Here is a 12,003-nt window from a genome sequence, read left to right as displayed (position 1 = left end):
TGTACGCATGCATGTATCTTATTATACAGTGAGCATGTATTATTACCTCAATCTGCCTGTCTATGGAAAGAGTCTGGACTTGCTGATGGGGCTCTAGTAATTTTGTGACATTTACTGTATTATGTATCTTTCTTGGAGATTACATAAATGATTTAAAGATAATATCTAGGGGAATGGCATCCGCTCTAAGCTCATCTATTCCTCTGCACTAAACATTTAAACTCCGCAGCTACAGAATGCATTTGTGCCCCTCCTTTCTCTATAGTCTGAACAACTGTCTTGGAAAGATATAGCAAAGCACAATCTACTTTAATCTACAACTTTGCCACTATTATGTGGTTTCCGTTCTCTAGGAATTCCACAAATAAGTCACTGTCACGTGTCCTCTCTCTCGGGAAATGTTAAATATAGAACTAAATAAAAGTAAGGTTGTAATATAAAATTCAGAGTGAAGGCTGATGCTTCCTCCTTAATGCACCAGGTTGTTTTGCTGCACATCTGGTAGTTAAGAAGAGCACAAAGTTTCTAGGGTGACATGCAAGACCCACCACACAAGCCTGTTTGTTCAGGAACATTGTGATTGCAGGTGTAGCCACACTTAGCCCTGTGCCTGTGTGTAGGCTGCAGATGTTTCATTATTTATGGCTATACTCTGGCACCCTCACTCTATTAAGTAATATTGTATCTGCAGTAGATTTCAGAATAAGACGATACTCAGTAGAGTCAATTCTGCAGAAAAGGGGCCAGGGTTACAGTAGATGAGAAGCTGGTTATGAGTCAACAGCGTGCCCTTGTTGCAAGAAGGCTAACGGCATATTGGGCTGTATAAGTAGGAGTATTGCCAGCAGATTGAGGGATGTGATCGTTCCCCTCTATTCGACATTGGTGAGGCCTCATCTGGAGTACTGTGTCCAGTTTTGGGCCCCACACTACAAGAAGGATGTGGAAAAATTGGAAAACGTGCAGTGGAGGGCAACGAAAATGATTAGGGGTCTGGAGCACATGACTTATGAGGAGAGGCTGAGGGAACTGGGATTGTTTAGTCTGCAGAAGAGAAGAATGAGAGGGTATTTGATAGCTGCTTTCAGCTACCTGAAAGGGAGTTCCAAAGAGGATGGATCTAGACTGTTCTCAGCGATAGCAGATGACAGAACAAGGAGTAATGGTCTCAAGTTGCAGTGGGGGAGGTTTAGGTTGGATATTAGGAAAAACTTTTTCATTAGGAGGGTGGTGAAGCACTGAAATGGATTACCTAGGGAGGTGGTGGAATCTCCTTCCTGAGAGGTTTTTAAGGTCAGGCTTGACAAAGCCCTGGCTAGGATGATTTAGTTGGGGATTGGTCCTGCTTTGAGCAGGGGGTGGGACTAGATGACCTCCTGAGGTCCCTTCCAACCCTGATATTCTATTATTCTATTCTATGAATCTGGACCTTGATAAGTTATGTCCCTTCAGGTGCCAGTATTATTCACATACAAGGTCCATGTTACTACCTGCATATTTTAAATGTATCATATTATAAGGGGCTTGGATACTCTGGTGATGGGGAGTGGTATAAAATCTCAAGACACATAGATATATTTAAGCATGCATAGTGGATGTGATCCAAATCCCACTGATTTCAGTAGGCTTTGGATCAGATCTATCATCTACACATTTTATTTAAAACTGGACTAGATAAAACATAAATAAAACAAGCTGCAGAGATCAACCCCACATTGGCTGAGGGATGAACTAGAAGTGAAGTAATGCCTCTCCCTGTGCCTAACTCTTTGATTCTCTAGCTGACCAGCTCCAAAGCTAGGACTGTTTGTCAAGTGATTACATACTTTTCTATGCTCGTTTTGAAGATTTAAAATACAGTGCATCCCAATTACTGTCAATTTGCTTAATGGAAAATTCAGATTATAGGGAAAGGTTTTCTTGGGACCAAACTGCTTTGCATGAAATCAATACAAATGGGCCCATTCAATAGCAAATTATATTAAATGATTGCCAATTCTAAACAGGATTTTCCTGGTATAAAGAGCAAGTAAAATTCATTGGGACATATGCTGTGAGCAAGTTTTCAAACTGTAATTGGCCAGAATTGGTCTATTTGTCTATTGTTTCCAAGCAGCTCTCATTGCCATGGCATCTCTGCTCCTAAACTAATCTGTCATTTAAATATCTGAAATAAAGCATCTCTCCTGGCCTGTGGTGGTACAGAAGGCAAGAATGGAGAAGAGGATTTAAGGAGCCTCTCTATTCTCCCCTCCACATATGTAGTAAAACAGGATCTCTCTCATCCTCAAGAGTGTTGCAGTAGGGACAGTTTGTGCAAGTCCCTCATGGCAGCCCTGTGCAGGGGGACAGAAGTGGAACTATGCAAGGCTGTAAGGAAGAAGGGCAAGAGACTTTTGAATAGATACTTATGTGGATCCAGTGTCTGGGAACCTTTACATATGCTGTGGAGAAGGGCTGAGGTTGCTATTGCAGCCTGGAGGCTAGAACAGTGGTTGCAGAAGAGCTGCGCTGCCTTCTCCCATGCTAGAGGAATGATTTGTAATCCCTCACAAACGCCTACTAAGTTCCCTAAAAGAGACCAATTTACTTGGGCTTTGTGTATTTGTGTGTGTCTGCTTGTGTGAGTTTCATTTTTTGCATAAAGTGTCATTTGAAGCCAAAGAGCAACATTATTTTTTAAGAAAAATCCCCAAACAGCTAAAAGTAAAAGTGAGAACTAATTTAGGACACATTAACTGAAATAATTTCAATTTATAGTGTGGAAGAGACTAAGAAATAGCTTGTTCTGTTTTGCTAAGTATATGTATTACCCTTTAATTCTCCAGTTCAGAGCAGTTTAGTTCTTAGCAGGTGCTGATCTGTAAGTGGAGGATAGGAGTAAGCCAGATGGAACACAGGTTCCTATCATACCCAAAGTGATATTAATAACATGAAAGTCCTTCTACAGGAATTCAGCTCTAACACAGCCAGTGGCTGATACACCAGCAAGATCAAGTGTTGGTTTTTAAATCATTAAATTTAAAAAGAAAAAATAATCTGTTTGAAGTGAAATGCATGCAAATATATGTATTTCATGACTGCAGGATTTAAAATAGCCTGGATGACTTTATGACCAATAATATCTTTTATAATTGTGCACATTAAGAATAAACCAGTCTCATACTGCAGGGCATAAGCTAATCATTGCATGGGTCAGGAAGGAATTCACATACAGTACAGTTTTGCATAACTCAGAAGAGGCATTATGGTGGTTTGCCTTCCTCTGAAGCATCAAGTATTGGTTGGTGCCAACAGCAGGATATCAGGTTTGGTTGGCTTAATCTTCTAGCCAGAATTTAGATTGAAGGTCTGAATCTCACCTTTTCAAAAATGTAGAGAACAGGAAAAGGACTAATATCACATATCAGAATTTCCTCTCACTTTTCTCACACAGGTTTCAGAGTAACAGCCATGTTAGTCTGTATTCGCAAAAATAAAAGGAGTACTTGTGTCACCTTAGAGACTAACCAATTGTGAGCTGTAGCTCATGAAAGCTCATGCTCAAAAAAATTGGTTAGTCTCTAAGGTGCCACAAGTACTTCTTTTACTTTCTCACACAGGATCACTGAGAAGCAAATGAGAGGAATTATTTGTATGTTGCACACCTTGCCACTAGAGGTCACCGTATGCCTCATGAAATAAACTAGCAGACACTAGTAAAACAAAAAGTAAAGGAGTACTTGTGGCACCTTAGAGACTAACCAATTTGTTTGAGCATGAGCTTTCGTGAGCCACAGCTGAAGTGAGCTGTGGCTCACGAAAGCTCATGCTCAAACAAATTGGTTAGTCTCTAAGGTGCCACAAGTACTCCTTTACTTTTTGCGAATACAGACTAACACGGCTGTTACTCTGAAACTAGTAAAACAGTGAACTGCCATAGTCAGGTCCGAGATGGGATTGGAACCCAGGGCAATGGCATTCTAAGAGGACTTCTCTGCTAGATGAGCCAAAGATGTAGTTTTTGTGTATGGTGTAAATCAAGATGTTGCTAATGAGCTTTAGAGCCTTCCCATTTACTCTCTAGCCACGAGTGGGAGTAACCAAAAGTCACTTTATCTATGGGGGGAGGGATAGCTCAGTGGTTTGAGCACTGGCCTGCTAAACCCAGGGTTGTGAGTTCAATCCTTGAGGGGGCCATTTGGGGCAAAAAATTGGGGAGTGGTCCTGCTTTGAGCAGGGGGTTGGACTAGATGACCTGCTAAGGTCCCTTCCAACCCTTATATTCTATGATTCTAAAGGCTGTTTGGCCTATGTGAACTAGTGACTTTGGTCTAGTTTCTAGTGAACATGAATCCACATCTCAGTGAGGCTGGCATTTTAGGCAGAGAGGTCAAGGACAGAATGGGTACAGAGGGCAGATTTCCCATGACCCTAGAGGTGGCTTCTCTAGAGAAGAGTGAGGTACACTGGAAGTGGGTGAAGCTTACACTGCTGGGCCCTTTCTGTGCTCTGTACTATACTCAATTTGTGGATAATGAGAGGACTGTGGTTTACAGTATTGTCAGTCTGTCACCTTTCACAGACCACCAAAATCTTTAATCTCTGTGTCAGTACATTCTACGCTCTGAATTAAAAGGATGGGAAGAGGAGCAGATACTTTGGGCCTCTGAAAGACTAATACCACACTTACGAAAGGCAACACAAAACTAACTCCAGTTTCCAGGTCACATGTTCTTCATAAGCTTTTTCTTTTCTTTGTTTTTCTTTCTTTTTTCATCCTGCAGCTGTTTCAGTTGTTGATAAAGAGCCAATACGTGTTTATGTAAGAGTGACCGTTGCAACAGCTCAGAACAAAAATAGATAATAAACTGTTATCCCTGATGCCATTCACTAAAATAGCCAAATAGTACTAGATACTACAGTGACAGAGAGCGACAGAATATAAGAGGGATCCTCCAGGATAGGCATAACTCTCCCCGGGATCAGGATACCTATCCCGAGGGCCCCTGCACATTCCACAATATGTTGTCCACCTACAAGAACTTCACTTCTACTCTTATTAAATATTTATACTGTTCATATAAATATAATAGCTTTGCATGTGTGCTGTCTTTTCTCTTAAGTTGTAGCCAATAAAGAAACAAGACGTTGTCTACTGTCCACATGGCACTTTCTGGGTGTTAAAATCCTAGGGCTAAGTGACATTATCTGCTAAATTTAGCTCACTGAGGCTCCAGCATTACATATCTATGCTCATCACTACACAGCTGTAAAGTCTGTTGCTCCAGAGACATTTCCCACAACAAACAGCTGTACCTGTCTTTTTAAAAAGGAGATCCAATTCATGTTGAGGTCCCGCGGAGGTCACAACCCATTTTATGGGCTTGAAATTAATTCTACTGAAAATGTTACCAAAATATTCTAATTAATCTGGTACTCCCTTCCTTTCTATTTGAACGTGGGTGGCAGGCGCCCAGAAGGAGTTTTGTTCTAGACAGACAGAAATCTTACTTGCCACAGACGTAGTTAATGAACCCTTCGGCTATCTTTTCTTGGTAAAGAAGAATGTGTCCATTTCACAGACACAGATTGACAGACGAAAGCATCCTGTAAAAATGCACCTGGATGCACTCTTTGTGAAATGTCCTTACTTAGCCATAAGTATGTGACTGGCTCATCCCCACAATCTTAAGTACCCAGATCCTGGGATGAAACCTGATTCATTTAGTACCCCTCTGGGGATTTTTGGAAGAAATCAAAGTGAATGGGGAGAGATGGAGGGGCCATTTAGTTATTTTTAGTGAAAGTCAGGGACAGGTCATGGGCAATAACCAAAATTCACGGAAGCTCACGACCTGTCCCTGACTTTTATTAAAAATAATTATGACAAAATGGGGAAGGAAGAGGGTCCAGCACACACCGCTGCTGGGGCTCCAGGATCCCCCCACCCACGGTGGCTGAGAGTGCGGTGTCCCCCCTGGTGCTGGTAGCAGCTGGGAGCTGTGGGCTTGGGGCCATGGGGTGGGGGGATCCTCCCTGTCACCCATGGCGGCAGCTCAGTGCTGCAGGGGAGTCCCTGTTGGCTGACAACTCCAGCCCTGCTACTCTGGGACTAAAGCGAAAAAGTCCCAGAGGTGTCTGGAAGTCATGGGTTCTGTGACTTCCATGACCTCCATGACAAAATCTTAGCCTTAAGCATGTGTAATGCATTTGTTTAACTCAGTGTTTCTCTCTGGATGTTGCATTTCCGCATGTCTTGCCATAAAACCACTTCCTAGGGAAGCTGCTCTTTTCATTGCTTTCCAGCAAGTGCGGGACAATCTCCATGAAATCATCAACACAACTTGTATAAGATACCACTTGCAGGGAATTCAGGCTAGGTCTCTGTCTAGGAGCAGAGGTACTGCAATACTAGAGAAGATCATTGCTTGATTTAACCCCATACCCTGCCTCCAGCAGTGGCCTTTCCCTCATTTTCTGTTGTGTATGGAAAGCTTGTGTAAACTGGCAGGGCTCTTCAGTGCTGTCCCACACCAGAGCCTTCCACATGGAGCTTTCACCTGCCTCCACCCCCCAGGCTTCTGGGGAAGTGGTGGGCTGGTGGCGTTACCAGGATATTTAAATTGTGTTTGAACTGTATATTTCCACTGTAAGGGATAGCTGCCCACTGTGATTTTTATAACTATAATATGTCTTTATTGTCCAGTTGAACAAGCTTACAACAAAATTTAAATGGGCTGCTCAGGCTCCAACCAGCTCCATCTTTGCAGTGTGGTATGGAGAGCTGCCTTTCTTGAGGTTCCAGATTTAGTGTGTTCCCTGCTAACATCTGTCCAAGCCTCTGAAGGCCAGATTTTCAAAGGTATTTATGTCTGACAATGAATAGGGTACCTAGTGGGATTTCAGAATGGTTAGGTGCCCAACTCCCATTGATTTCAGTGCAAAGTAAACCTGCTCAGGTGCTTTCAAAAATCCCATTAGGTGCCTTTCTGCATCTTTGGGCACCTAAACACCTTTGCAAATCTTGCCTTGGGCTCTTTATTGAGCCCTCAATCCAATGCCCTGCCTCTGCTGAGATGTTAGCAGGAGAATTTAGCAGGGAGTGGCTTTCTGTCCATCAGTGCTAGTTTAGGGATTCTGCACCCTGTCAAAAGTGATTTTGGTTAATGATGGCTGAGAAGTATCCAGGTTTGATACATTAGCCACTGTGGCTTTGGAGCTGCACGCAGTGAGAGTGCAGTTGGCCAAGGGCACAGATCATGTCTAATCTCAACCAAACACTGGACTTGTTTGAGGAACAGTGCAGTAAGAGATTCCTTCTGGAATACAAAAATTTAAACGTATATCTCCCAATTAGCCATTGGGAACTATAAATTAGCACTAAAGGATAGGTTTCAGAGTAGCAGCTATGTTATTCTGTGTCTGCAAAAAGAAGAGGAGTACTTGTGGCACCTTAAATTTGTTAGTCTCTAAGGTGCCACAAGTACTCCTGTTCTTTTCACTAAAGGATAGTGACTCTAATGGGAACAGAGCCCAACATAATTTAAGTAGGAAGAGATGGAGGCTGACTAGAGATACCTTAAAGGCTGATGTGTAAGGCATGGAAAGTTCAGTCACACGAGGTGTGTAATTAGCTGAACATCCATTACTGCTTTCTAGATTACTAGCACAGGTGTAAAGTCCAGTAGGGCTCAGGTTACTTCTCCATATTTGTACCTGGTGGTGGTGAACACCCTCAATGCAGAAAGGGGAGAAAGAATGTCTCTGGCCTTACCTATGTCTTTTATGTTAGCGTCCATGGCGTGAAGGTCCTCCTGACCTGTATGAGTTCTTCTGGGAGACCGGCAAGGACTTGGACTCCAAAGATGCCCAGGTTTTATAGTCTTGCAGGTAAAACAGAAATCACTCATCTCTGCTGTGTGATTATTTTTTGCTGGGACTTTGAAGATGTTTCTATCTTTGTGGATGATTAACTTACGGTAGTAGAATATCATTAAATACTATTCTGAGAATTTGGCATTAACTACACAGTGCCTAAGACAAATATCTGGGTGACTGAGGAGTGTATATGGTGTGAATGAGGAACTGATAAGGTAACTGTGAATTAGCAGGCTTTATTCAGATCTCCAGGGGTCTAATCTCGACAGCTTCTTACTTGACAACTCACCTCCTCTTTTCTCTTACATCCTTCCATGAGTAGGGAGAGATGTAGATCTAGTTGTCTGGGCACAAAACTGGGTGTCAGGAACCCCTTGGTTTTAATCCTGGCTCTAACAATGACTGCCTCTCTAACATTCAGCAAATAGCTTCATCTCTCTGCCTTAGTTTTCTCATCTGTAAAATTGAGGGAATATTTATTCCTCTTCATAGGGTGTTATGGTAATTATTTGCGGTTGTAAAGTGCTTTGAAAATGAGAAGTGTCACACAATAATGATAATTTGATATATTTAATGGCATGCAGTGGCATGCATACCAGTTTGCAGGCAGAAAGAAGACAAAGTCCATGCCCCAAGAACTCTACAATACCAGGGCTAAATTACTCCCTTATACTCCCCCGTGAGTAAGGGGTGGGACATAGCTGCATTGCCCCAGCAGCAGACTCCAGAACAGTCACAATTCCTCTCCCACTCCTTCCTTGCTCTGAAGGAGAAGGAATTACCCCTTCTCCTGGAGCACCTTGCTCTCCTTGGGGTATTCTGGAGGGCAAGTGGGAGGAAAGGGAGGTGAAGCCAGGGCTCCTCCCACTGCCTGCCCCCTTGCTTGCAGTGGGGAGTCTGATCAGAGTAGCCTTTACTCTCCCCGCATGGCTGGAGTCACAATCTGAGCACAGCCAAACATGAGAAAGGGTGTGTGGCTTACTGCCTCGAGCAGTCAAGTAAGGGCTGTGACAAGCTAGCCCGAAATGAGACAGAGAGATTACCAGGAAATGAAAACAAACTACGGCATAAAGGGAGACGAGAACACCCCACGCAAGGGAAAGGGATGAACAGTGCTCCTGAGAGGATACTATTTACAAAGAGGGAGTTTTCCGCTATGTTAGGTCATTGCATTGTATCGTCTATGAGAGATTTTAAATAAAGTTGGAAAGCACAAAACTGATCCTAGTAGGATGTCCTTTCCAGTAATGCTTTGCTACCAGACTGGTCTCCTCTCCACGAGTTTAGCTTTCAGACCCAAGATAAACCTAAAGGTGGGTCTCCCTAACAGATTTAATTTTTAAAGATAAGCATATGAAGCTCTCACTTGTTAGTCGGGCACCTAAATAACTTCCATTTGCTATTTCTTTTCCGCAGTTTAAAAAAAAAAATTAAAGTAGCCCTGACCATCTTCCCCACATATTAATATTGCATGGAACCTCAAAAGGTTTGAGAATGTATTTAATTCAGATAAGTACCTTCCGGTTTGGATAGTTAACTGAACCTCCCCTTAAACCTCTTGGATCTGCCAAATGTGGCTGATTATGTAAGAAATCTCTGGTAAGATTTCTGGAAAGATGTGAATAAGAAAAATAATTTGCAAATATGTAAAGATTTGTTTAAGTAACACTTGCTATCTTTCCCTTAGGGACATAAGCACCTCAAACAGTACAGGTAGAAGACATGAGATGCAATTATGAAAAGGAAAATGCAGGCTGAATAGCCAGGAAATTCTGCCCCCAGTTGTGCAAGTCAGGATGATTCCTGAGGTCCCTTCCAACCCTGATATTCTATGATTCTATGATGGAGGCTCCTGATTGTGACACTGGTGTGGTTCTGCTGCACAAGGAGGTGATCGGAAATGGCAGGACCATGTTGGGCTGTGCCTCTCCAGGAATGCAGTGAACCCTGTAGGGCACATGTGCAGGATGAGTTAGGGAACAAGCTGGACTGGGGAACTGTTACTCCACAGAGCCTGCAGTCCTCTCCTCATCTCTCCCGAAGTGTGGAGGGTCACAAGTTGTTGGCTACATGCAGTGGCTCCACTCCTGTTCTGCAGCTGGAGGGAAAGGATTAGCCCCCGCCTTTCTTTTGACAGGTTTCAGAGTAGCAGCCGTGTTAGTCTGTATTCGCAAAAAGAAAAGGAGGACTTGTGGCACCTTAGAGACTAACCAATTTATTTGAGCATGAGCTTTCGTGAGCTACAGCTCACTTCATCGGATCCATCCGAATCGCTCTGTCTTCCATCCGATGAAGTGGGCTGTAGCTCACGAAAGCTCATGCTCAAATAAATTGGTTAGTCTCTAAGGTGCCACAAGTCCTCCTTTTCTTTTTGTGCCTTTCTTTGTGGTTCTCCTCAGTTTGAGACACTGTGACTGATCATAGGATTATCCCGTAAATGATACTTATCTCTTGGGGGTGGCTTTATTTTAAAAGACTGTGTTTTATTCACCATACCTGTAGTAGCTATACCTGTACAGCCACCAGCAAGCCTTGTAACAGAGTTCAACTCTTTTTCTGCTTCTTTGAAGCTGTGTTTTTCTGCAGTCCAGTGGACATAAAGACTAGAGAGTTTCTGGCAGCAGTGGGAAGACTGAGCAGCAACTTGACACAAGGGGATTCTGGTCCAGGTCACTCACAAATGGACAGCAGCACCATCTTTTAACCAGCAGAATGGAGAAGTCATCCAGCAATGAGAACCAGCCTCTGACTTCTAAGAAAGAGCTCTTGGACTGTACAGAAGGTGAAGATTGCAAAGAGAATGGACTCTTGGTCAAGAACCCTAAATCTGCCCTGCAGCTGGTCGAGGATGGGAATAAGGTCCACCCCAGCCAGGGAGACAAAGGGGAAGCAGGTCAGATCTCAAATGGCTACTCAGTGGTTCAGAACCCAGTTCCTTGCGATGGAATAGCAGATGGGGAAGATGTCCAGTGCATGGCCCCAGCAGCCACAACTACCACCACTTCCACCACTTGTGGGGTGGAGGCTCAACCACAGCTGCTGGAGCCGGAGGAAAGAGAGACCTGGAGTAAAAAAATGGACTTTCTTCTCTCTGTCATTGGCTATGCAGTGGATCTGGGCAACATATGGCGATTTCCCTATATATGCTACCAAAATGGAGGAGGTCAGTGTTCAGCCCTATGTGCCATTCCTTAGAAGCTGTCTTCTTTGGGTATAAATGGGTCAGTTCTATGGCTCAAGTTAAACCTATGAGACCAACAGTAAGCAACAATGGATTATGGAGCAAGAGGAACTGATTTATGAGTAGGGCCCTACCAAATTCCCGGTCCATTTTGATAATTTCACGGTCATAAGATTTTAAAAATAATACATTTAATGATTTCAGCTATTTAAATCTGAAATTTCATGGTGGTGTAATTTTAGGGGTCCTGACCCATGAAGGAATTGTGGGGGGAGGGGGGAAGAGGGGGTTGCAAGGTTATTGCAGGGGGGTTGCAGTACTGCTTTACTTACTGCTGTGCTGCTGCTGACAGCGGTGCTGCCTTCAGAGCTGGGCAGCTGGAGAGCGGCGGCTGCTGGCCGGGAGCCCAGCTCTGAAGGCAGAGTTGCTGCCAGCAGGAGCGCAGAATTAAGGATGGCATTGTGTGGTGTTGCCACCCTTACTTCTGTGCTGTTGCCTACAGAGCTGGGCCCTCAGTCAGCAGTTGCCACTCTCCAGCCGCCCAGATCTGAAGGCAGCAGTGCAGAAGGGTGGCATGGTATTGCCACCTTTACTTCTGTGCTGCTGCTGGCAGGGTGCGGCCTTCAGAGCTAGGTGCCTGGCTAACAGCCCCCACTCGCTGGCTGCCCAGATCTGAAGGCAGCCAGAAGTAAGGGTGGCAATACTGTGACCCCTCTGCAACTCCCTTTTGGGTCTGGCCCCTCAATTTGAGAAACACTGGTCTACCCTATGAAATCTGTATAGTATAGGATAAAAGCACACAAAAGACCAGATTTCAGGGGGGGAGATTAGATTTCACAGTGTTTTCATGGCCGTGAACTTGGTACAGCCCTATTTACGAGATAGATTAAAATAGCAAAATATGTCTAGAGTCAGATAAGGGTTGCTGGGACATATGCATCAACTAATAGATGAGGGCTATA

At 43.8% G+C, this 12,003-nt stretch overlaps 1 protein-coding gene across 4 annotated transcripts in view; it reads left to right on the top strand.

The window, feature by feature from the left end:
* SLC6A4 (solute carrier family 6 member 4) overlaps positions 1-12,003 on the top strand; it is a 37,447-nt gene that overhangs the window by 1,990 nt on the left and 23,454 nt on the right. For 3 of the 4 annotated variants that reach the window (XM_077837010.1, XM_077837011.1, XM_077837009.1), the window contains exon 2: positions 10,431-11,023. In XM_077837010.1, the coding sequence (XP_077693136.1) occupies positions 10,573-11,023 (451 nt within the window). In that variant the 5' untranslated portion in view covers positions 10,431-10,572. The remainder of the gene's footprint in view (positions 1-10,430; positions 11,024-12,003) is intronic. The other variant, XM_077837013.1, reaches the window with a different exon arrangement.

The sequence above is a fragment of the Eretmochelys imbricata genome, chromosome 17 (genome assembly GCF_965152235.1).
Source record: "Eretmochelys imbricata isolate rEreImb1 chromosome 17, rEreImb1.hap1, whole genome shotgun sequence".
NCBI classification, from domain to species: Eukaryota; Metazoa; Chordata; order Testudines; family Cheloniidae; genus Eretmochelys; species Eretmochelys imbricata.
Note: the sequence above shows the minus strand (reverse complement) of the source record. Positions and strands in the feature narration are given on the sequence as shown.